At 41.2% G+C, this 22473-nt stretch overlaps 1 protein-coding gene and 2 long non-coding RNA genes across 3 annotated transcripts; 1 reads left to right on the forward strand and 2 right to left on the reverse strand.

The window, feature by feature from the left end:
* Window positions 1–1011: 1011 nt before the first annotated feature.
* Window positions 1012–21417, reverse strand: LOC127531804 (eukaryotic translation initiation factor 5B-like). Its single transcript, XM_051941940.1, has 25 exons — window positions 21284–21417; window positions 16674–16793; window positions 16530–16593; window positions 15771–15917; window positions 15190–15682; window positions 11259–11392; window positions 11108–11185; window positions 10878–11028; window positions 10434–10526; window positions 9270–9356; window positions 9124–9183; window positions 8754–9040; window positions 8568–8675; window positions 8246–8356; window positions 8106–8173; window positions 6183–6324; window positions 5935–6066; window positions 5319–5663; window positions 4411–4542; window positions 4196–4327; window positions 4023–4099; window positions 3643–3807; window positions 2348–2486; window positions 2097–2258; window positions 1012–1580 (listed from the first exon to the last, which is right to left on the reverse strand). Exons 1-25 carry the CDS (start codon window positions 21316–21318, stop codon window positions 1473–1475), a joined length of 3570 nt encoding a protein of 1189 aa, XP_051797900.1. The 5' UTR covers window positions 21319–21417; the 3' UTR covers window positions 1012–1472.
* On the forward strand, window positions 6756–7857 carry LOC127531842 (uncharacterized). The gene is made up of 4 exons (XR_007939077.1): window positions 6756–6928; window positions 7163–7292; window positions 7527–7682; window positions 7735–7857. It is a non-coding gene; the product is annotated as an uncharacterized LOC127531842 (long non-coding RNA).
* On the reverse strand, window positions 7265–8069 carry LOC127531850 (uncharacterized). Its single transcript, XR_007939089.1, has 3 exons — window positions 7924–8069; window positions 7742–7793; window positions 7265–7299 (listed from the first exon to the last, which is right to left on the reverse strand). It is a non-coding gene; the product is annotated as an uncharacterized LOC127531850 (long non-coding RNA).
* Window positions 21418–22473: the final 1056 nt, after the last annotated feature.

Below are 22473 nucleotides of genomic sequence, written 5' to 3' on the forward strand. Positions count from 1 at the left end.
GGAGCCAGTCTTTGTTGCATCTCCGGGCGCCGTGGAAGAAGACGACGGTAAGTCCGTCGCCTCGGAACTGACCAAAGGAACGTTTTCGGTCTTCTGTGGTTCTAAAGGTTTGCGTTTTCCTTCCTCCAGGAGTCATCCTGTCATCCGTCATTTCCCAGATCCCAACATTTCTCCATTCATGCTCGTCCTCAACGCCAAAACCTTCGAGGAAATCGCCCGAGCCTCCATCCCCGCCAGTGTCCACATGGACCTTCACGGACTCTTCATCCCGGCTGTCGTTTGATTCGTGATGGAGTCCATTTTTAAATGTTTTTAAAGGATAACATGAACTCTGAACTGTTTATATTTAGTTTAAAAGCAACTTTTAAGGCAGATTGCACAGATTTTTTTTTTCAGAAAGACAGGAAGTCATGCTGTAGGTGAACCCATAGACAGGCCGATTAATCATAAAAAACCTCCTGGGCCTCATGAGAACGTCGCTTTAATGACATCCTGAGGCCCAGAAATCGGTTGTTAAATGGTGTTTTAGACTGAAATGTTCCTCATTCTACCCGTCACTACTAAAGGGTTGTAGAAGTTGTCAAATTCAAAATGGCTGGCCAATCTATGAAACTTTCTAGTCAAAGTTAATTCCAAGGATTTTAACTCAGAACATCATGCTAGCTGTAAATATGATGCAGGGAATTTTAACACGTTAAAAAATTTTGTTTAAAAAAAAATGTGGCAGCATTGGACTTCCATACTTAAATTTTAAAACGCAAGAAGAAAACTTTTGTTCCTTTTTTTCCATTTTGTTAGCATTGGACTTCTGTACTTAAATATAAATGTCAGATTTTTTTTTTTTTTTTGCCGTTTGGGCAGCATCGAGTTTCACACATAAATTTTACCATGTAAGGAAAATGTGTTTGTTTTTTTGTTTTTTTTGGGGGGGGGGGGGTTGCTTTTAAACTGTGGCAGCATTGGACGTCCATACAGAACTCAAACCTTCACTGAAAACTCTTAATCTGCTCGTTTCGTCAGAATCATGGGATTTATTACATCAGCACTTGCAGCAAAAACAGTTTTAAAATCTCCTCTGTCTTTCTCCCGCCCGCCTTCCGAGTCAAAGTCAAATCTTCCAAGTCCACAAAGTCGCCGCCGCCGATCTGAAAGAAGAACTCCTAGTGGTGCTGAGATCAATCCCACAATGCACCTGCTGGCCTCGCCCCGGTCTGGGGAGGAAGTGGGCGGAGCCTGGGACAGGAAGCAGCAGCAGCCACGAATCAGAGCGAAGAACAAGAAGAAGAAAAAAAAAACAATCGGAACAACGTCGATGCTGAAGAACAGGCACGTTGGAATACTGAGTGTGAAATGCGACCGTCCGTTTCTCAGAAAAACACTTTCACGTCTTTTCTCAGTTTTTTTTCTTTATTTTTGTCCCTCCGCTGCTGCCCAGGGAGGAAGTGTGTGTTTTTGTGTCTGTGTGCGTCTCCTCAGATGATCTCGAAGGTCTTCTTTAGCTCCATGATCAGCTGCCAGTCCGACTTCTGCATCTCTTCTCTGAACCAGTTCTTCAGGGCGTCGATGGAAGCTCGCGTGATCTGGAACCAAACAGAGCGAGAACATGATCCACAGTGGGTTAAAATGAGTCCACAGTGGGTTAAAATGAGTCCACAGTGGGTTAAAATGAGTCCACAGTGGGTTAAAAAGAGTCCACAGTGGGTTAAAATGAGTCCACAGTGGGTTAAAATGAGTCCACAGTGGGTTTAAAAGAGTCCACAGTGGGTTAAAATGAGTCCACAGTGGGTTAAAATGAGTCCACAGTGGGTTAAAATGAGTCCACAGTGGGTTAAAAAGAGTCCACAGTGGGTTAAAATGAGCCCACAGTGGGTTAAAATGAGTCCACAGTGGGTTAAAAAGAGTCCACAGTGGGTTAAAATGAGTTCACAGTGGGTTTAAAAGAGTCCACAGTGGGTTAAAATGAGTCCACAGTGGGTTAAAATGAGTCCACAGTGGGTTAAAATGAGTCCACAGTGGGTTTAAAAGAGTCCACAGTGGGTTAAAATGAGTCCACAGTGGGTCAAATGAGTTTAAAGCTCCTGCCCCTTCGTTCTCACCTTGCTGACGATTATGTCGGTGGCTTCAAAATGGCGGCCGTACATCTTGGGCGACTCTCCGGGGATCGGCTCGATCTTCACGCAGATCTCCTGACCCTTCTTGGCCGACTCCACCGATTTGTGGTTGACCTCGATGCCGGTGACCACGCCAATGTCCACAAACTGAAGACATGGCAAGAAGAGACGCAATGAAGAAGTCACATTCGCACTGTTTAACAAACCCAACGCACTTTGATTCTCCGGGCTCTCACCCCTTTGCTGGGGACGCAGAGCGGCGTTCCCTGTTTGATGATGCCTGCCTCCACTGTGACACCCATCACGATGGGATCTCTGGAGTTAAAGATGAACTGGGGAAGGACTCGCAGCTTCGCTGGGAACACAGCTATATGCCTGACAAACACAACAAATACACAATAAATAAAGTTGGCTAGATCTTAGAATGAACTCCAGGTCTCATTTCAGCTGACAAAGACGCACAATACCTCTTTGTCAGCTGAAATGAGGTTTGGAGTTCCTCAAGGATCAATTCCGGGTCCTCGTTTATTATTAAAGATACACATTCAGTAAAAAGTTGATGGAGTTTGTACAGAAAATAATCAAGACAAAATATGACAAAACTGGAAATTTGAAGTTTGATTGTTTGAATGTGAGAAATGATAATTTGGTCGTGTAAATCAGAGTTCTATCTACATAAAAACTGACTTCTTTTGGCTGTTTTACATCTTATTTTTATCACTTATTAAAATTCCTAGGATCCTGATGTAGATTTCTGTGTGCCAAACAGACAAATTTCTGTATCACTGTGTTTGAATCTGAAAGATGATAATTTGGGAATATAAATCAGAGTATCATCTGCATATAAACTGACTTTTTTTTGACTGTGTTGTCTCATTTTGGCTGTTTTAAGTCTCCTTTTTATAGCATTTTTAAACTCCCAGAGTGCCAAACAGGCTAATTTCGGTATCGCTCTGTTTGAATCTGAGAGATGATAATTTAGGAATATAAATCAACGTCTCATCTGCATATAAACTGAGTTTTTTGGCTATTTTGTTGTAATTTGGTTGCTTCACATCTTATCACTTATTTCAATTCCTAGGTTTACGATGTTGATTTCTGTGCGCCAATCAGACACATTTATGTATCACTGTCTTTGAATCCGAGCAATGATAATTTGTGAATATAAATGAGACTGTCATCTGCATATAAATTGACTTATTTGGCTGTTTTACGTCTCATTTTTATAGCTAATTTAAATTCCGAGGACTATGATGTAGATACCTGAGTGTTAAACAAATTTCTGCATCAGAACTATAACACTGCCACCATCAGGTAAAACCACTTTAAACATCCATACATCAGTATACACTTTGTAAATAACATTCGAAAGGAAACCATCTATTAGGATTGTTACATATGTGAGAATTAAAAAAGGCCCGAAAAATGTTAAATTATCTTTTAAATATTGAAAGATTCAGAAAGTGTAGTTTCTCGAAGCACGTTTGCACTTTTTTCAGGTAGATAAAAGGTCTAAAAGTGAGTTTCCTACTTGAACTCGTCCTGCTTGGCCTTCTTGTAGTCCTCCCTGTACTTGGTGAAAGCGTCGAAGAGGTGATAGATGATTTCAGCCGAGAAGATTCGGACTCCCAGGCTGTCAGCCATCTCCTGACTCTCCCGCTCCACCTTCACGTCAAACGCCAGGATCACCGCGTACCTGCCGCAAGAACATCCGTCAAACAATAAATACCTTTCAGTCGTTGCAGCATTCAGAACTTTCTCAAACAAACGTCAAGTTTTGAGATGTTTTATGGCCTTAAATGGTAAAACTAAAACCATTCTTTGTGTGTGCAGAAGAGATGGTTTGAAAGTGTCATCAGGATATTTTATAGAATGATGTTCCAGGTGTTGGAATGAGTTGTGGAGACGTACTGGAGGTCGTGTTCCAACATGGTCGACGCCTTCATCACGTCCTTCTTATGGACCGGACCGATGTTGATGCCAGCGTACTGCAGAGACACACAGGTTAATAGGTAAATAAACAAGTAACCAAACAAGTGGATAAATGAGTAAATAAGTGGACAGACAGACAGACAGGTACTCACAGGTACTTTGGACGTCCTCAGGAACTCCAACAGAGCCTCCAGAGATCCCAGCGTCGAGGCCTGGACGTAAACTCCTTTCTCCTCCAGCTTGATGGAGCTCAGCGTCTGTTTGAGTTCTCGTTCCAGTTCGTCCTGAAAACCAGTAGGCCAGTCAGCACCAGTACAATAGAACAACCCCCGACTCCACCTTTAAACTGGTCTAACTGGTGCGTTACCCTGAGGACGGGGATCTCGTCCTCCCTGTGGGCCACCAGCAGAGGGAGCCCTGCCAGCGTCTTCTCCAGGTCTTTACCAAGGATCTTCACACCCTGAGACGTTGACACCTCCTTGTGCTTCTCGTACTGGCTCTACAGACAACCAGCAGACAGACCAGTAATTAAACCAGTAAGTTAACCAGTATAGGATTTATCGCTGCACGCGTTCTCAACAAAAGGTAACAAAGTTTGACCAAAAATGACGACATGGTGAAAAACCAACATCTGTTGACAAAATGAGTCTTACTTTTGCAGGTCCTGCGAACCTAGCATTAGCATTGGTGTGGGCGTTAGCATTATCCACATTGATATGTACTTAAGTTTTTGTCTTGAAAACAACGTCATGGATTAAAATTTGTGTTCTGTTGACAAAATAGTTTTACTTTTGCAGGTCCCGCTACCCTAGCAGTAGCATTAGCATTTATGCTTAAATTAGCGGTAGCATTGGCATTAATGTTAGCATTATCAACATTGATATGTATTGAAGTTTTTGTCTTGAAAACACAATGCCATGTACTAATCTCTTAGTGTTTTGTTGACAAAATGAGTCTTACTTTTGCAGGTCCCGCTAACTTAGCATTAGCATTAGTGTTGTATTAGCGTTAGCATTATCAACATTGATATGTATTGAAGTTTTTGTCTTGAAAACACAATGTCATGGACTAATATCTTAGTGTTTTGTTGACAAATTGAGTCTTACTTTTGCAGGTCCCGCAAACCTAGCATTAGCATCAGGGTTAGCATTAGCTACAAACAACAAACGGTACTAAATACAAAACATCAACCTCTTTCACCTTCCATGACCCATCAGACTAACTGCTAGAGGGAAGGTCAGAAGCAGTCCACTGAGTTTCCAGACGATGGCATACCTTGACTCGGAGCTCCTTGAGCGGCGGCGGCAGCAGCAACCCTCTGATCTGCGTCACGATTGGTCCCTCCACGCCCGGGACGATGATGGTCTCGCCCTCCCTCAGGCGGCCGTTGATCAGGATGACGTCTATCGTGGTTCCCATCCCAGGCAGAGCTTTCACCTCCATGACCTGAGCCCGCAGCTCATCGCAGTGTGCTAACCTGCGAGCTAGCATGGTCTGGGTGAGCTCCACCAGCAGGGCGATGAGGTTCCCCATACCGTCGCCACTGTGGGCTGAGGTAGGAACCAACGACACAAAGGTCCGGGGGTCTTTGTTCTCATAGAACAAGGCAGCGTTCAGACCCTGGAGAGGAAGGAAACACGTGTTCAGAAGTTTTGGTGTTCCTCATGGCTCCGCACTGGAACCTCTAATGTTCCCAAAACAGATTTATTTTGTTGTTTAAAGACAGTGAGATGACTTCCTGGACTGGAACTGCACAGCAAATATTCTGCTTGTATTTTTATCAGAAACAAAACAACCACAAATACACAAACTGTCAGCTCTGGTATGGTTTTCATTGGCTGCCGTTGCTGCACTGTGATTGGCCGATGGCTGATGATGTCATGACCGATACCTGCTGAGCGAACTCCACGATAACGGCCTTGGCTCGCTCGTCAAACTCGTCCTTCGTGTTCTTCTTCTGCTTCTTCAGCGTCGCAACAATGTCCGTCTCTGGACTCTTCTTCCAGTCGTACAGACGGTCGATCTGAGAGGACAGTAGAACGTCAGAGTAGAAAGAAGAACAAGGAGCAGATTGAGAGGAAGGAGAAGATGATGATGGAGAAGAAGGCGATGGAAAAGAAAAAGAAGAAGCCTACAGACCTTGTTGAGGGCGACGATGAACGGACATTTCTTCTCCTTCAGCAGATTGATGGACTCGAGTGTTTGAAGCTCCAGGCCGTGCATGATGTCCACCACCAGGACGGCGATGTCGCAGAGAGAACTTCCTCTGTTCCTCAGGTTACTGCAGACACAAACCCTCAGTCACAACTTTGTTTGATGAACTAAATACTGCCTTCATCTCTGAGCCTCTGAACATCTGCAAACTAGAGCGTCTGAGCCGTTCAGGGAACATCTGGAAACTACAGCGTCTACTGACGCATTTAGGGAACATCTGGAAACAGCAGCGTCTACTGTGGCATTCACGGAACATCTGGAAACTGAGGCATTTATTGAGGCCCTTAGGGAACATCTGGAAACTGCAGCGTCTATTGATTAGCAGATGTTCAACCACTGAAGAGTTTTGGTTCAGTTTAATTCTATTTCTATCTGCAGCTGAAGGTGATTCTGTGTTGTCATTTGTTCCAGGTGTTACCTGAAGGACTCGTGTCCAGGTGTTACCTGAAGGACTCGTGTCCAGGTGTTACCTGAAGGACCCGTGTCCAGGTGTTACCTGAAGGACCCGTGTCAAGGTGTTAACTGAAAGACCCGTGTACAGGTGTAACCTGAAGGACCCGTGTCCAGGTGTAACCTGAAGGACCCGTGTCAAGGTGTTAACTGAAAGACCCGTGTCAAGGTGTTAACTGAAAGACCCGTGTACAGGTGTTAACTGAAAGACCCGTGTACAGGTGTTACCTGAAGGACCCGTGTCCAGGTGTAACCTGAAGGACCCGTGTCAAGGTGTTAACTGAAAGACCCGTGTCAAGGTGTTAACTGAAAGACCCATGTACAGGTGTTACCTGAAGGACCCGTGTCCAGGTGTTACCTGAAGGACCCGTGTACAGGTGTAACCTGAAGGACCCGTGTCAAGCTGTTAACTGAAAGACCCGTGTACAAGTGTTACCTGAAGGACCCGTGTACAGGTGTTACCTGAAGGACCCGTGTACAGGTGTTACCTGAAGGACCCGTGTACAGGTGTTACCTGAAGGACCCGTGTACAGGTGTTACCTGAAGGACCCGTGTCCAGGTGTTACCTGAAGGACCCGTGTACAGGTGTAACCTGAAGGACCCGTGTCAAGGTGTAACCTGAAGGACCCGTGTCCAGGTGTAAGCTGAAGGACCCGTGTCAAGGTGTTAACTGAAGGACTCGTGTCCAGGTGTTACCTGAAGGACCCGTGTACAGGTGTTACCTGAAGGACCCGTGTCAAGGTGTTAACTGAAGGACTCGTGTACAGGTGTAACCTGAAGGACCCGTGTCCAGGTGTAAGCTGAAGGACCCGTGTACAGGTGTTAACTGAAGGACTCGTGTCCAGGTGTTAACTGAAGGACTCGTGTCCAGGTGTAAGCTGAAGGACCCGTGTCAAGGTGTTAACTGAAGGACCCGTGTCAAGGTGTTAACTGAAGGACTCGTGTCCAGGTGTTACCTGAAGGACCCGTGTACAGGTGTTACCTGAAGGACCCGTGTCAAGGTGTTAACTGAAGGACCCGTGTACAGGTGTTACCTGAAGGACCCGTGTACAGGTGTTACCTGAAGGACCCGTGTACAGGTGTAACCTGAAGGACCCGTGTACAGGTGTTAACTGAAGGACTCGTGTCCAGGTGTAACCTGAAGGACCCGTGTACAGGTGTTACCTGAAGGACCCGTGTACAGGTGTTACCTGAAGGACCCGTGTACAGGTGTTACCTGAAGGACCCGTGTACAGGTGTAACCTGAAGGACCCGTGTACAGGTGTTAACTGAAGGACTCGTGTCCAGGTGTTAACTGAAGGACTCGTGTCCAGGTGTAAGCTGAAGGACCCGTGTCAAGGTGTTAACTGAAGGACCCGTGTCAAGGTGTTAACTGAAGGACTCGTGTCCAGGTGTTACCTGAAGGACTCGTGTCCAGGTGTGTCGATGATCAGCATGCCTGGGATCTTCAGGTTGTCCTTGTCAAACTGCAGAGAGATCAGATGTTAGTCAATGGTTTAGCGTCAGTAGCGTTTATTGCTGAGAGAGGGGCGTCGTACGTTTTTAACCATCTTGGTTTGCTCCTCGATAGTCTCCTTGGGAACGTTGGTCGCTCCGATCTGCTGCGTGATTCCTCCGGCCTCGCCGTCCTGCACGTGGGTGTGTCGCAGCTAAACACAAACAAACAAACAAACAGTAAACAAGTTTGGAGACAGTAAGACAGCTGGTCTGTAAACAAGTCAGTAAACAACCAGTAAATAACAGTTAATAGTAAACATGAATACTGAGTAGTTAACCATCATTAGTGAATAGTAAACAGTGATTAACAAGCAGTCAATAGCAAACAATAACAGTAAATAAACAGGAAAATGTAAATGTTACCTTGTCAAGGATCTTGGTCTTCCCCGTGTCCACGTGTCCGAGCACACACACCACCGGAGCTCTCAGCCTTTCTGTGTCGATGTTCTTCAGGTTCTCTGCTCGTCGTTTCTATGGAAACCAACAGAGAAAACGGGTCAGAGACGGGACGGAGACAGACGACGTCTCACTCGGCCTGCTTTCTCTCACCTCGATCCTCCTCTTGGCTCGGTCGTAGAGCCGCTCCTCCTTCGTCCGGCCATCGTCGTCTTCGCTCTCGCTGCTCTCGTCTTCGCTGGCCGTCCTTCTCTTCCCGTGACCCGTCATCATCGCCACCTTCTCCTTCTCCTCGTCTTCCTCGCTCTCCTCCTCCTCCTCTTCGTCTTCCTCCTCGTCATCATCATCTTCGTCGTCCTCCTCCTCCTCGTCCTCCTCGCTGGCGGCAGTTTGAAGAGCGGCGCTTTCCTCCTTCACCTCGATGTGGACTTTCTTCAGCTCTGCCGTGGAGAGAAAGCGTTACTACCCAGACACAGGTGTGACTCCCCGACAGGTAAAGCTGCCCAACAAGCACCGCCCCTACCTTTCTCCTCGTCGCTGGCGATGGCCTCCCAGTCGTCCACGGCGGCGTCCGGCTTCACCTCTGAACAGAAAGACCAAAAACACACATTCAGTCTTGCTTCATGTCCTCCTGACTCCTCCCTTTCTCACACACCTGGCGGCTCTCACCTGGCTCTGCTGCAGGCATCTCCTCCTCCGTCTCCACGGCAACCAGATCCGGCGTCTCCGAGGTCGGCGAGGTCACCTCCGAGGTTTCTGGGAAGGAGAAAGGAGGCGAGAAAAGATGAGAAACGACTTGAGATGAGACACAAAGAGACAGGAAAGACGCAGAAATGACACAAACATGAAAAAACTGATCTTTATAAATGCACAAAGAAGCAATAAATCACATAATGGCATGAAAAACTAAGAAGAAAATACGCAAAAAAGACACAACTGACACAAAAAGCTGCAAAAACAGTCAAAAAATGATGCAGAAATGGTTAAAAGACGCCAAAATGACAGAAAAGATGCAAAACAACATGAAAAAATCTGACCTGATGGAACAAAATTACAGTAAAAGTGTGAAGACCAAACTGGTGCAAAAATGACAGAGACAAAATAAGAGACTGAGTAAAAAAAATAGTACAAAGGAAGAAAAATGACTTATTTTGAAACAAAAATGGCAAAAAGCTGAACACTGGATTGACTCGGAAAATCATAAAACTGGCAAACACAAAACCTTCACACAAAAAAAGACACAAATTGGACAAAAAAGGCAGGAAAAGACGTAGAAATGATGACAAATGGCCCCAAAATCCGATTTAAAAAACACAAAATGATAAAATTAACTCACGAAAAAGATGTGTGAAAGGACGAAAGAAAGGAAAAGATGCAAAAATGTCATAAAAAAGAGTAGAAATGAAGGAAAGGCAAAAACTGTTCAAGAAACAGACTCAGAAATGACCAGAAAACACACAAAATGACAGAAAAAACGACTTGATAAGTGATTTCTTAAAAGATTAAACATAGTGAGGACATATGAACCAAGTGAGGACATTTGAGTACAAAAGACAGGAAAGGATACTAAAAAAGTAACAAAAAAGAGCAGAAATGACAGAAAAGACAGAAACGGTTTGAGAAACTGACTCAAAAATGACCAAAAAAACCCACAAAATGATTAAAAAAAAAGAAAAAAGTTATAAAATGAGACAAAAAACAAAACTTGACAAAACTACAGAAAAAAAGATGAAAAAATGACACACAAAATAACTTGAGAAAAAAATGTACAAAAAGATGCAAAAATGACAGAAACCTGAGACACAAAGAGTGGACAGAAGTGTCTTTGTTTACCTTCAGGAGTCTGAGCGCTCGGCTTCTTCCTCCTCTTGTCTCCATAAACGGGTTTCTTCTTTGGCACAGAGTCTTTGGATGGCACTTCAACACCTGGAAACAGTACACAGCGCCCCCACAGGCCAACGGGTGTATTACAACTGAAAATATCAATATAACTCAAAATAATAATTACTCAGCAGCGCCCCCACGGGAAGACTGGTGTATTACAACTACAGACATTAATATAAATGTTGATTGTAATTAAACACTCAGCAGCGCCCCCTCAGGAAGACTGGTGTATTACAACTACAGACATTAATATAAATGTTGATTGTAATTAAACACTCAGCAGCGCCCCCTCAGGAAGACTGGTGTATTACAACTACAGACATTAATATAAATGTTGATTATAATTAAATACTCAGCAGCGCCCCCTCAGGTCAGCCCCCTCATTACACTCACCCTGAGCCTGCAGCATCTTCAGCGTGGCCTCGGCCCGAGCTCGAGCTTCTCTTTGGGTTTTGGTCAGCAGCTTGCCCTCCTTCTTCAGCCTCTCCTTCCTCTCCTTCTCCTTCTGCTTCTTCTTCTCCTTGCGTTCCTGTTCCAGACGTTCCTGTTGAGGAGAAACAAGGCATCAGAGCTCCGGCGGCGGCACAAACTCTGAGTTAACGGAGGTGTTGTAGTCGTCTTACCTGCTCCTGCCGCTGCTTCTCCAGCTCCTCCAGCCTCCTCTGACGCTCCTCCTCCTCCCGTTTGGCTCGCTCCTCCTCCTGGAAGACAACCACCACCGTCAGGCTCCACCCAGACCAGAGCTCCACCACTACGTTCCCCAGAATGCCTCACCTCCTTCATCTTGGCCAGAGCCTCCTGCATGGCCTTCACCGTGGCCTTGCTGGGTCCCTTCTTCTTCTCCTTCTCCTCCTTCTCTCCCTTCTTCTTCTTCTTGTCCTTTTTCTTCTTGTCGCCTTCAGCCTCCTCTGCAGAAGGAGGAGAGACAAAGACGTTTATAGAGAGATCTTTAGTCTGATTGTTATTACATTATTAGTAATAGCTGTAAGTCTGTTAGTGTTACAAGTTTAATTTACTTTTAACTCTCTTACTGTTAGTACTATATTTGTAGTAGTATTAGTAATAGATTACTATCACTGTTATCACTACTGCTGTTACCATAGAACAAAATAACAATATACTAATTACAGACTTATTAGCAGCAGCAGTACTACAATACACTACTGTTATTTTTACTGTATTAGTATAGTAATAATAATACGTTTAATTGTAATAAGAGTACTAGTTACACTTTTCCTATTACTACATTAATGATCTCTGTATTAATTGTAATAACAACATTACTATTATTATTATTCTCACCATTATGAGTAGTAGAAGTACAATTACCACTTATCGAGAAAAGAGCATCAACAACAGTAATAATAATAGTAGTCAAACAAATCATAAAAAATATTATTTATGCTAGCATATATTAGCATTAGCACGATTATTATAATTTTAAATTTCTGACAATTATCTTTAGTTAATTTGTAGTGCTATCACTATTATATATAATTTAAAATATTTTAATATAAATAAAAACAATAATGTTAAAACTACGACTCCTGTAACTATGAACATTAGGAGCAATACTAGTATTTTTTCTTGCATACCGCCTTTACTATCATTAGTATTATCATTAATAATTAAATCCTAAATGTGTACTAGAATCATTACTAATGTAAATAAAATAATAAAATTACTATTATTCATACAACTGTGAACATCAGCAGTAATGTTTCATTTTTTCTTATTTACTGCCTTTACTAGGTTTATTTCTATTACTATCAGTACTATTACAGCTAATACCTAAGTAGTAAATCTGTGCAATAATGATAATTAGCTCTAGTGACAGTATTGTTTCTTTTAGTGTTATTACTGTCTGACAGTTTGACTAATCAGCATTTTGGTTTTTTTTACATTTGTGGTGGTTTTGGCTCACATTTTTGTTTTATATGTCAATTTAGGGTGATTTTGTGCGACATTTTGAACATTTTACATCATTCTGTGATGTTTTTCTGTCGCATTTTTGTTACGTCTGTTTTAGTTTTTACGTCTTTTTAGATTCTATAACATCATACTTTAGTTGTTTACATCATTTTAGGTTCGCCGAGCGGCATTTTTAGCTTTTTACGTCTTTTTAGGCTCGTTTAGCGTCTTTTTTAGTTTTTTTTACATCTTTTTAAGTTTGTTTAATGTCATACTTTAGTTTTTTACGTCGTTTTAGGGTCATTTTGCGTGATATTTTGAACATTTTAGATCATTTTGTGGTGGTTTTCTGTCACATTCCACGTCTTTATATGTTCATTTAGCATCATTTTTGTTTTTTACGTCGTTTTAGGGTCATTTTGCGTGATATTTTGAACATTTTAGATCATTTTGTGGTGGTTTTCTGTCACATTCCACGTATTTATATGTTCATTTAGCATCATTTTTGTTTTTTACGTCGTTTTAGGGTCATTTTGCGTGATAATTTGAACATTTTAGATCATTTTGTGGTGGTTTTCTGTCACATTCCACGTCTTTATATGTTCATTTAGCATCATTTTTGTTTTTTACGTCGTTTTAGGGTCATTTTGCGTGATATTTTGAACATTTTAGATCATTTTGTGGTGGTTTTCTGTCACATTCCACGTATTTATATGTTCATTTAGCATCATTTTTGTTTTTTACGTCGTTTTAGGGTCATTTTGCGTGATAATTTGAACATTTTAGATCATTTTGTGGTGGTTTTCTGTCACATTCCACGTCTTTATATGTTCATTTAGCATCATTTTTGTTTTTTACGTCGTTTTAGGGTCATTTTGCATGATAATTTGAACATTTTAGATCGTTTTGTGGTGGTTTTCTGTCACATTCCACGTCTTTATATGTTCATTTAGCATCATTTTTGTTTTTTACGTCGTTTTAGGGTCATTTTGCATGATAATTTGAACATTTTAGATCATTTTGTGGTGGTTTTCTGTCACATTCCACGTATTTATATGTTCATTTAGCATCATTTTTGTTTTTACGTCGTTTTAGGGTCATTTTGCGTGATAATTTGAACATTTTAGATCATTTTGTGGTGGTTTTCTGTCACATTCCACGTCTTTATATGTTCATTTAGCATCATTTTTGTTTTTTACGTCGTTTTAAGGTCATTTTGCATGATAATTTGAACATTTTAGATCATTTTGTGGTGGTTTTCTGTCACATTCCACGTATTTATATGTTCATTTAGCATCATTTTTGTTTTTTACGTCGTTTTAGGGTCATTTTGCATGATAATTTGAACATTTTAGATCATTTTGTGGTGGTTTTCTGTCACATTCCACGTCTTTATATGTTCATTTAGCATCATTTTTGTTTTTTACGTCGTTTTAGGGTCATTTTGCATGATAATTTGAACATTTTAGATCATTTTGTGGTGGTTTTCTGTCACATTCCACGTCTTTATATGTTCATTTAGCATCATTTTTGTTTTTTACGTCGTTTTAGGGTCATTTTGCATGATAATTTGAACATTTTAGATCATTTTGTGGTGGTTTTCTGTCACATTCCACGTATTTATATGTTCATTTAGCATCATTTTTGTTTTTTACGTCGTTTTAGGGTCATTTTGCATGATAATTTGAACATTTTAGATCATTTTGTGGTGGTTTTCTGTCACATTCCACGTATTTATATGTTCATTTAGCATCATTTTTGTTTTTTACGTCGTTTTAGGGTCATTTTGCGTGATATTTTGAACATTTTAGATCATTTTGTGGTGGTTTTCTGTCACATTCCACGTATTTATATGTTCATTTAGCATCATTTTTGTTTTTTACGTCGTTTTAGGGTCATTTTGCGTGATAATTTGAACATTTTAGATCATTTTGTGGTGGTTTTCTGTCACATTCCACGTCTTTATATGTTCATTTAGCATCATTTTTGTTTTTTACGTCGTTTTAGGGTCATTTTGCATGATAATTTGAACATTTTAGATCGTTTTGTGGTGGTTTTCTGTCACATTCCACGTATTTATATGTTCATTTAGCATCATTTTTGTTTTTTACGTCGTTTTAGGGTCATTTTGCATGATAATTTGAACATTTTAGATCATTTTGTGGTGGTTTTCTGTCACATTCCACGTATTTATATGTTCATTTAGCATCATTTTTGTTTTTTACGTCGTTTTAGGGTCATTTTGCGTGATAATTTGAACATTTTAGATCATTTTGTGGTGGTTTTCTGTCACATTCCACGTCTTTATATGTTCATTTAGCATCATTTTTGTTTTTTACGTCGTTTTAGGGTCATTTTGCATGATAATTTGAACATTTTAGATCATTTTGTGGTGGTTTTCTGTCACATTCCACGTCTTTATATGTTCATTTAGCATCATTTTTGTTTTTTACGTCGTTTTAGGGTCATTTTGCATGATAATTTGAACATTTTAGATCATTTTGTGGTGGTTTTCTGTCACATTCCATGTCTTTATAGGTTCGTTTAGCGTTATTTTAGTTTTTTACGTCAATTTAGGGTCATTTTGCGTGATAATTTGAACATTTTAGATCGTTTTGTGGTGGTTTTGTCACATTCTACGTCTTTACAGGTTCGTTTAGCGTCATATTTTTGTTTTTTACGTTGTTTTAGGTTTGTTTAGCGTCACATGTTGAACACTTTACGTGTTTCCGCTCAGCAGTTTTCACAATCTTTGTGATGTCACCAGGACGTATGACATCATCTGCTGTCCTACCGTCAGCTGCTGGCTCCGCCCCCTCTATTTCCTCTATGGCTGCAGTGGGCGGGGCTGTAGGAGGGGGCATGGCCTCTGCGCTCTTCTCCAGTTCTTTCTTGGAGTCTTGGCTGCTCTCCTTCTCCTTCAGCTTCTTCTGCTTCATCCTCTCCTCCTCCTTCTTCTTGCGCTCCCTCTCCTTCTTCTCCGCCTTCTTCTGCGCCGCTGTCTTCATCTTGAAGCCTCCCGACTCCTCGTCCTGCTGCTCGTCCTCGTCCTCGCTGGCCGCCTTCGCCTTGTTCTTCTTCTTCTTGTCCCGTCTGGAGGGGAACTCCTCGTCGTCCTCGGACTCGTCCTCCTTCGGTCCTCCTCTCCTCACCCCGCTGTCCTCGTCTTTGTCTTCGTCTTCGTCCGACGCTGACGCGTTCCTGCCTCCTTTCTTCCCTCCTTTGGCTTTGAGGCGAGATCGAGAGCTGCTGTCATCGTCGGAGTCAGAGGGAGGAGCAGCAGGAGCCTGCAGAGGACAAAGTGAGGACATGATGACATAAAAATGAAATGAGGACGGTTTTAATCTATGGAAAGTACTGATCACTACATCTCACCGTTTTCTTGTCCTCTCCGTCCAGCTGTCCTTCCCCTTCGTCCTCCTCATCCTCAGGACTGGCTCCGCCCTTCTTCCCCTTCCTGGTCTTCTTCTTCTCTGGTCTTGGAGGCTCCACGCTCTCCACTTCTTCTGTGGTGTCGCTTTTCTGCACAAACAGACCTTTCCTTTATTTTCTGTTTTATTTCCGAAACACAAAACTGGAATATTCATAAAAATCCAAAAGAAGGATTGTAAATTTATGAATCTGATCCATCAAAAGTTTAATTTCATTTGTATTTATTTTAATTTAAAACTAAAACTCTTCAATTCAAACTTAAGGGAAAAAGATCAAATTAAATGTTGACGTTAATATTTACACAAATTCTGCTGAAAACACGTGAATTTAACAAACATCATGTCATTAAAAATAATTTCACCATAAATAATTTAACTGTTTTTTGGGTTACATCCTGTCTAAATAGTTTAAAGCATTTTTTTAGTAATTAAAACCCTTCCTAGAATTACTTTCCTGTGAGATACTTTGTCATTTTGGGGCTTTTATTGTCGTATTCTGACGTTAGTTTCTGATGAAAACTCATTTTTGCAGTGACAATGTTTCTAACTAATCAGAATATCTGTGTGAATATTTAACTTTCTTGTTGTTTTTCATGTTAGATCTTCACATCTTCAGCTTTGTCGGGTTTTCTGGTTGTTTTAGGGTTGATTTATGGATGTTTTCTGGTTGCTTAGTGGATGTTTTCTGGATCTAAATCCTCACCTTGGCCTTTCCTCCCTGAGCCTCCAGACTGAGCTCCTCCAGCTCCTTCTGGATGTCGTCTTCACTGCAGAACAAACACAATCGTTCAGACGTTTTCAGATACATGGAGACATAAATGATAACAGTAATAACAGCGGTTCGTACTCGAAGTCGTCCTTCTTGGCTCCTTTCTTCTTCTTCTTCCCTTTGGGCTCCTTAGACACTCCGGCTCCTTCGATCTCCGCCGCCAGAGCGTCGATGTCGATGCCGCCGTCATCCCTGGAGCTGATCGATCAGAAACAGATCAATAAGTGAACCGACGGATCAGAAACGGATCAATAAGTGAACCGACGGATCAGAAACGGATCAATAAGTGAACCGACGGATCAGAAACGGATCAATAAGTGAACCGACGGATCAGAAACGGATCAATAAGTGAACCGACGGACCAGAAACGGATCAATAAGTGAACCGACGGACCAGAAACGGATCAATAAGTGAACCGACGGACCAGAAACGGATCAATAAGTGAACCGACGGACCAGAAACGGATCAATAAGTGAACCGACGGACCAGAAACGGATCAATAAGTGAACCGACGGACCAGAAACGGATCAATAAGTGAACCGACGGACCAGAAACGGATCAATAAGTGAACCGGTAGCTCAGACTCCTCTCTGGTGGAACAAAGGAGCTGCTGACGCTGTGTTTCCTTTCAGCTGCTGGACAAACGTTTAACAGCAGTTCAGCAGAAAACAGTTTTCATTCATTCGGTCCGTGGGTTCTCCTCCTTATTCCATCAGTCTGTCTACAGGATCAGATCTTTATCAGCTGGAACACGACAAGGACGCAGGAAAACAACTGGAGGACACTAAAGACCAGACAGAAAACTGCAACCGCAAAACAATCTGACAACAAAAGACAAAACAAATGACAGAAATGTTGTAACGATGAAAAAAGATCCAGAAACGAGAAACATTCGAGACACAGAAAGACACGAGACCGACATCAGACACAAAAATGACTGAAACTAAAAACTAAATTATGGAAAGATGACATGAAAATGTGTGAAAATGGTGCAAAAATACACAAAAACTGCAGAAAAAAGTGCAAAAAACAACCAAACAGATGCAAAAAAAGATGACACAAAGAGACACAAAAAGGTGCAAAAATGTACAGAAAACACATAAAATGGCTCAAAAATGTACAAAACGATGCAAAAATGACAAAAATATGAAAAAATAATTTCACAAAAAGTGCAAAAAATAACCAGACAGATGCAAAAATTGCACAAATAGATGCAAAAATGTAAACAGGGCTTAAAGCGAAAAATAATCCTGAGCCTGAACTTTTTTGCTTTTGGGTCGGGGCACAATCTCACTAACTAATAATAATAAATGAAGATATGTGCCTTCACAAAATCAGACTACAGATTATAGTAACACAATAAAGGTCAGTAGGTCTGACTACAACATGGTGCAGATATATTGTTTAACAACCAATCAGTAAAAGACATGGAAAAGGACATTGATTCACTTTTAACAATATGCGCACTATTCATTCTGAAATACAACTATGTAAACAATTACAGCGCAAAAAGCAACTAAATAAAAATAAGAGAAGACTATAGCTCAGTTCAAAATAATAACAAAAAAAGATTAAAGTGCTTTGAGAACTGGTAACTTAAATAATCAGAAATAAAAAGGAAAATTGAAAATAAACAAATAGTTTACTACAGAAAACTACAGTTCAATTAAAATACATTTACAGTGCTACAAGAACCGGTACGCTGAATCTTTTTTTCCCTCCCTATCCATTTCTTCTTTCTTTTTGACATCTTTAACTTGTTCCATAGTCTTGAGGCAGTGGTTCTCAGTTTTTTCTGTCAGGCCTCACTTCAGAGGACAAAAAGCGTCGGTGCCCCGCCTCAATAACTTTGTGTATGTTTGTGTGTATGAGAGAGAGTTTTTTATACTAAAAGTATCAAATTGTGAATATACAGGGGCTGTTATTTTTGTCTTGTTTTTCACAGTAAAGATCAGGAGAGTGAAACTCATCTTAATCCAGGTTCCATATTCAGCCCAGTTTGATCTCCAGTGGGCTGCACCAGTAAAATCACAACATAATAACCTAGAATTAACCACAACTTTTTCCCTTTGTTTTAGTTTTAAAAAAGTACATTCTAAAAATGATCACATTTAATGAATTATCTTTTTACAAAATATCATGAACACCTTGACATTTCTTAAGAGAAGCAAATTGAATTTCAATAGTATTATACCTCAGTTTATCATTTACACAATACAACTGCCAGATCAGAGTTTATCTACCAAGGAACACAACATTTAGTCACAGCTATGTGGAACTGAGCAATCTAGTATTGTACTTATTATCAAAACAACTTTTCATGGTCTAGAAATTATTTAAAATTTACAGTAAATGTCTTCTCTGTAGTTTTTTACACTCTGTAAAGTCATCCCGGGGTAGACGGACCCAGGTGGGTGATCAAGTACGCCGGTGTTCCAATCACACATTAACGATGCGTCCTCCCGTTCTCAGGAGTCCGTATGTCCGAGCCCGAACGAACGTGAATGTCCAGCGCAGTTTGTGCACTGCGAACAACATGCTGATGTTAAAACAATAGTTCAGCTAATTACTTCCGCGTACACGGACCTTTTCCTCCCAGTCGCTCACACCCCCCTTGTCATGCCAATAAACTTTGAATTAATAGTTTTATATCTTTATATACAGTCTATGGTCAAGCACCAGGTTCCTTCATTTTTTTGAACCAAAGGGCTTGCCGTCTCTGTTCAACTCTTCCAACCAAGGGAAGCACCATTTATTTTCAGTCCGCCAAGGAACACGGCGCAGTTATGGGCCCCATTGGCGTACGTTTGTCCTTCCGTCTATTTGCCTGTGCGCAACATTACTCAAAAAAGTGGACTAACGAATTTGGATGAAATTCTCATCCATTCTTCATTGGTAGATGGACTAATATCTTTCTTTTCTTGAGCCAAACGTCGGCGCCGCACACCGGAATTCCGGCACGGTGCCGGAATACTTTAAGCCATGTGTAAAGAAAATACTTAAAATGGCTCAAAAAGAAGCAAAAGTCTCAAAAAAGATGCAAAAAAAGATGCAAAAACACACAAAACTAAATGAAGAAACAAAACTGACGCAAAAAGACATAAAAATGTGCATAAAAATATGCAAAAACATGAAAATTACACAAAACATGCAAAAAGATTACCAAATGCACACAAAAATGACACAAATAAATGCAAAAATGTACAGAAAATACATAAAACGGCTCAAAAATGGCAAAAAATGAGGCAAAAGTCTGAATAAAGACGCAAAAAATGAAGCAAAAAAACAAAAATGAACAAACAAACAAAACTAACACAAAAAGATGCAAAAATGCCCAAAAAAAGTCCAAAAATTACACTACATTTAGCAAAACAAGATGCAACAAAAAGGAAAAATAACACAAAAAGACATGACGGAATAAAAGACTAAAGACTGAAAAAAATCCATGAAAATGTGCAAAGATGATGCAAGAAATAGACACAAAATGACACAAAAACACACAGAGTGCAAAAACTGTGAGACGGGAAATGAACAGACATAACAATAACACAATGATTTAAAAATTACACAAAACATGGAAAAAAAAACAACCTAACGGACACGAAATGTGAAGAAAATACATAAAATGTCTAAAAAATACAACAACGACCAAAATATGGCATAAGACAACGAGAAAACACAAAAACAACACAAAATCCTGTAATTGCTCTACACCTGGACTCTATTACCTGTCCTGTAGTCCTCTAGTCGTTACCTGTCCTGTAGTCCTCTAGTCGTTACCTGTCCTGTAGTCCTCTAGTCGTTACCTGTCCTGTAGTCCTCTCGTTACTACCTGTCCTGCAGTCCTCTAGTTACTACCTGTCCTGTAGTCCTCTAGTTACTAATTGTCTTGTAGTCCTCTAGTCGTTACCTGTCCTGTAGTCCTCTAGTTACTACCTGTCCTGTAGTCCTCTAGTCGTTACCTGTCCTGTAGTCCTCTAGTCGTTACCTGTCCTGTAGTCCTCTCGTTACTACCTGTCCTGCAGTCCTCTAGTTACTACCTGTCCTGCAGTCCTCTAGTTACTACCTGTCCTGTAGTCCTCTAGTCACTACTTGTCTTGTAGTCCTCTAGTCGTTACCTGTCCTGTAGTCCTCTAGTTACTACCTGTCCTGTAGTCCTCTAGTCGTTACCTGTCCTGTAGTCCTGTCCTGTTTTCAGTCATAAATAAGCATGCTAACAGCTAACTAACCAGCTAGCTGCTCCAGTTAGCATTTAGCTCCTCGCCGTCCAGGTAAACATACCTGGCGGCAGCAGCTCGCGCAAGTTGACCCGTGTGTTTAGTGTCGTGCTGGAAGTCGCAGCTAGCTCCGACGAAGCTAACATGCTAACTGAGCTAACAGCGGCTCTGAGCGGGGAGCCGGCGGAGACTGTAGTCTCGGTTTGCCCTGGTTTGCCCCGGATAGCCTCCGTTAGCCCCGGTGGGCCCCGGTGTCGGCCCTCCTGCCGGTGTGCGTCACCTGAAGCCGTTCCCATCCGGTTTAAAGCCTCACCTGCACGCGCACTCTGACTCGTGGTTAGCATCTGTTAGCCTCTAAGCTATCAGCGGGAAAACAGCCGGTTCGGGACTTTTAACGGGGTGGAGCGGCTCCCTACCGGTCGGTACCGGTGCGGGGCGCCGGTGTGTGCCTGCAGGCCGCGGCCTGCCTACCTGTCCTCCCCGGATTTCTTCTGTTTTTTGCCCATCGTGCCGCTGCGCTGGTCCGGTTCTCCGGTTCTTCGGGCTCCGCTGGAACACGACGATCCCCGCAGAGATCGTCTCCTCACTGACGCTCGGTGAGGAGGTCTCACTCCGACCCGGCGTCCCGCCACCGGACCGCTGTTGCCATGGAAACCGACTTCACTTTTAGGAAACCTTAGAGAATAAAACCATTTAAATAAAACAGAAGATTAAAATGCATTTCATGTATTTTATTTTTCTATTGCATTTGTTTAATCATTTTATTACTATCATTTAATCTGTAGACAAACTTTTCCACTTGTGTCTGTTCCGTTTCAACATCAGTTCACAAATCTTCTTTTTATTTATTGTTGGTTGTTTATTTTGTGCTTCATATTTTAAAAATAAAGTTTTTGTTTTTGAAAATAAAACAGAATTCCAGGTTTGGTTTCTGGATCCACGTCAGAGTGAGACTTCCTGTTTCTTCCGCATCTGTGCGTCAGCGTGGCTCACAGCCTTCAGTCTGCGCATGCGTGTTGCGGCTTGACCTGTCCGAGATCCGTCATCAATCAGAAGTGATTATTTCAAGGCCCTTTTAGTGCAGAAAACATTCCCTTTTTCAATTAAAATAAAAAATCTCTGGCTCAGTTAATAAAGACAAACTTTTGCTGAAAACGTTTATGATCTAATTTCATATTTATGCTGAAAAACAGTGAACTATTGTTTGTTTGGCTGCAAAAATCTTGTACCTGAACTAAAATTAAAATTCAATCAGAAATGTTTCATTTAATGTAAGTAACAAAAAAAACGTCACAGCTGGACTCAGAATTGAAAATAGTCCAAATGTGGGATATCATATGGAGATTTGACATCTTTGTTAAGTTATTGCAAAAAAGTTGCTAAAAAACTATTAAAAGCAAAAATGACATAAAATTATAAAAAACGGTTTAAAGAAGCAGAAATGACACAAAATTACAAAAAACGATTAAAAGAAACAAAAATTACTCAAAAATTACAAAAACGATTAAAAGAAGCAAAAATGAAACAAATATATAAAATTACAAAAAATGATTAAAAGAAGCAAAAATTACGAAGTGACAAAAAAACGATTCAAAGAAACAAAAATGACTCAAAAATTACAAAAATGAATAAAAGAAGCAAAAATTACAAAAAATTCAAAG

The sequence above is a fragment of the Acanthochromis polyacanthus genome, chromosome 22, assembly GCF_021347895.1.
Source record: "Acanthochromis polyacanthus isolate Apoly-LR-REF ecotype Palm Island chromosome 22, KAUST_Apoly_ChrSc, whole genome shotgun sequence".
NCBI classification, from domain to species: Eukaryota; Metazoa; Chordata; class Actinopteri; family Pomacentridae; genus Acanthochromis; species Acanthochromis polyacanthus.

Bases quoted from the DNA above. Each gene is read 5' to 3' on its own strand.
- LOC127531804 (XM_051941940.1), bottom strand. From the start codon at position 21,318: ATGGGCAAAAAACAGAAGAAATCCGGGGAGGACAG. The intron at 8,357-8,567 runs GTAACATTTACA...GTTTGTGTTTAG, and splicing joins AGACCAAGATCCTTGACAAG to CTGCGACACACCCACGTGCA. The intron at 8,174-8,245 runs GTACGACGCCCC...ATCTCTCTGCAG, and splicing joins AAACCAAGATGGTTAAAAAC to TTTGACAAGGACAACCTGAA.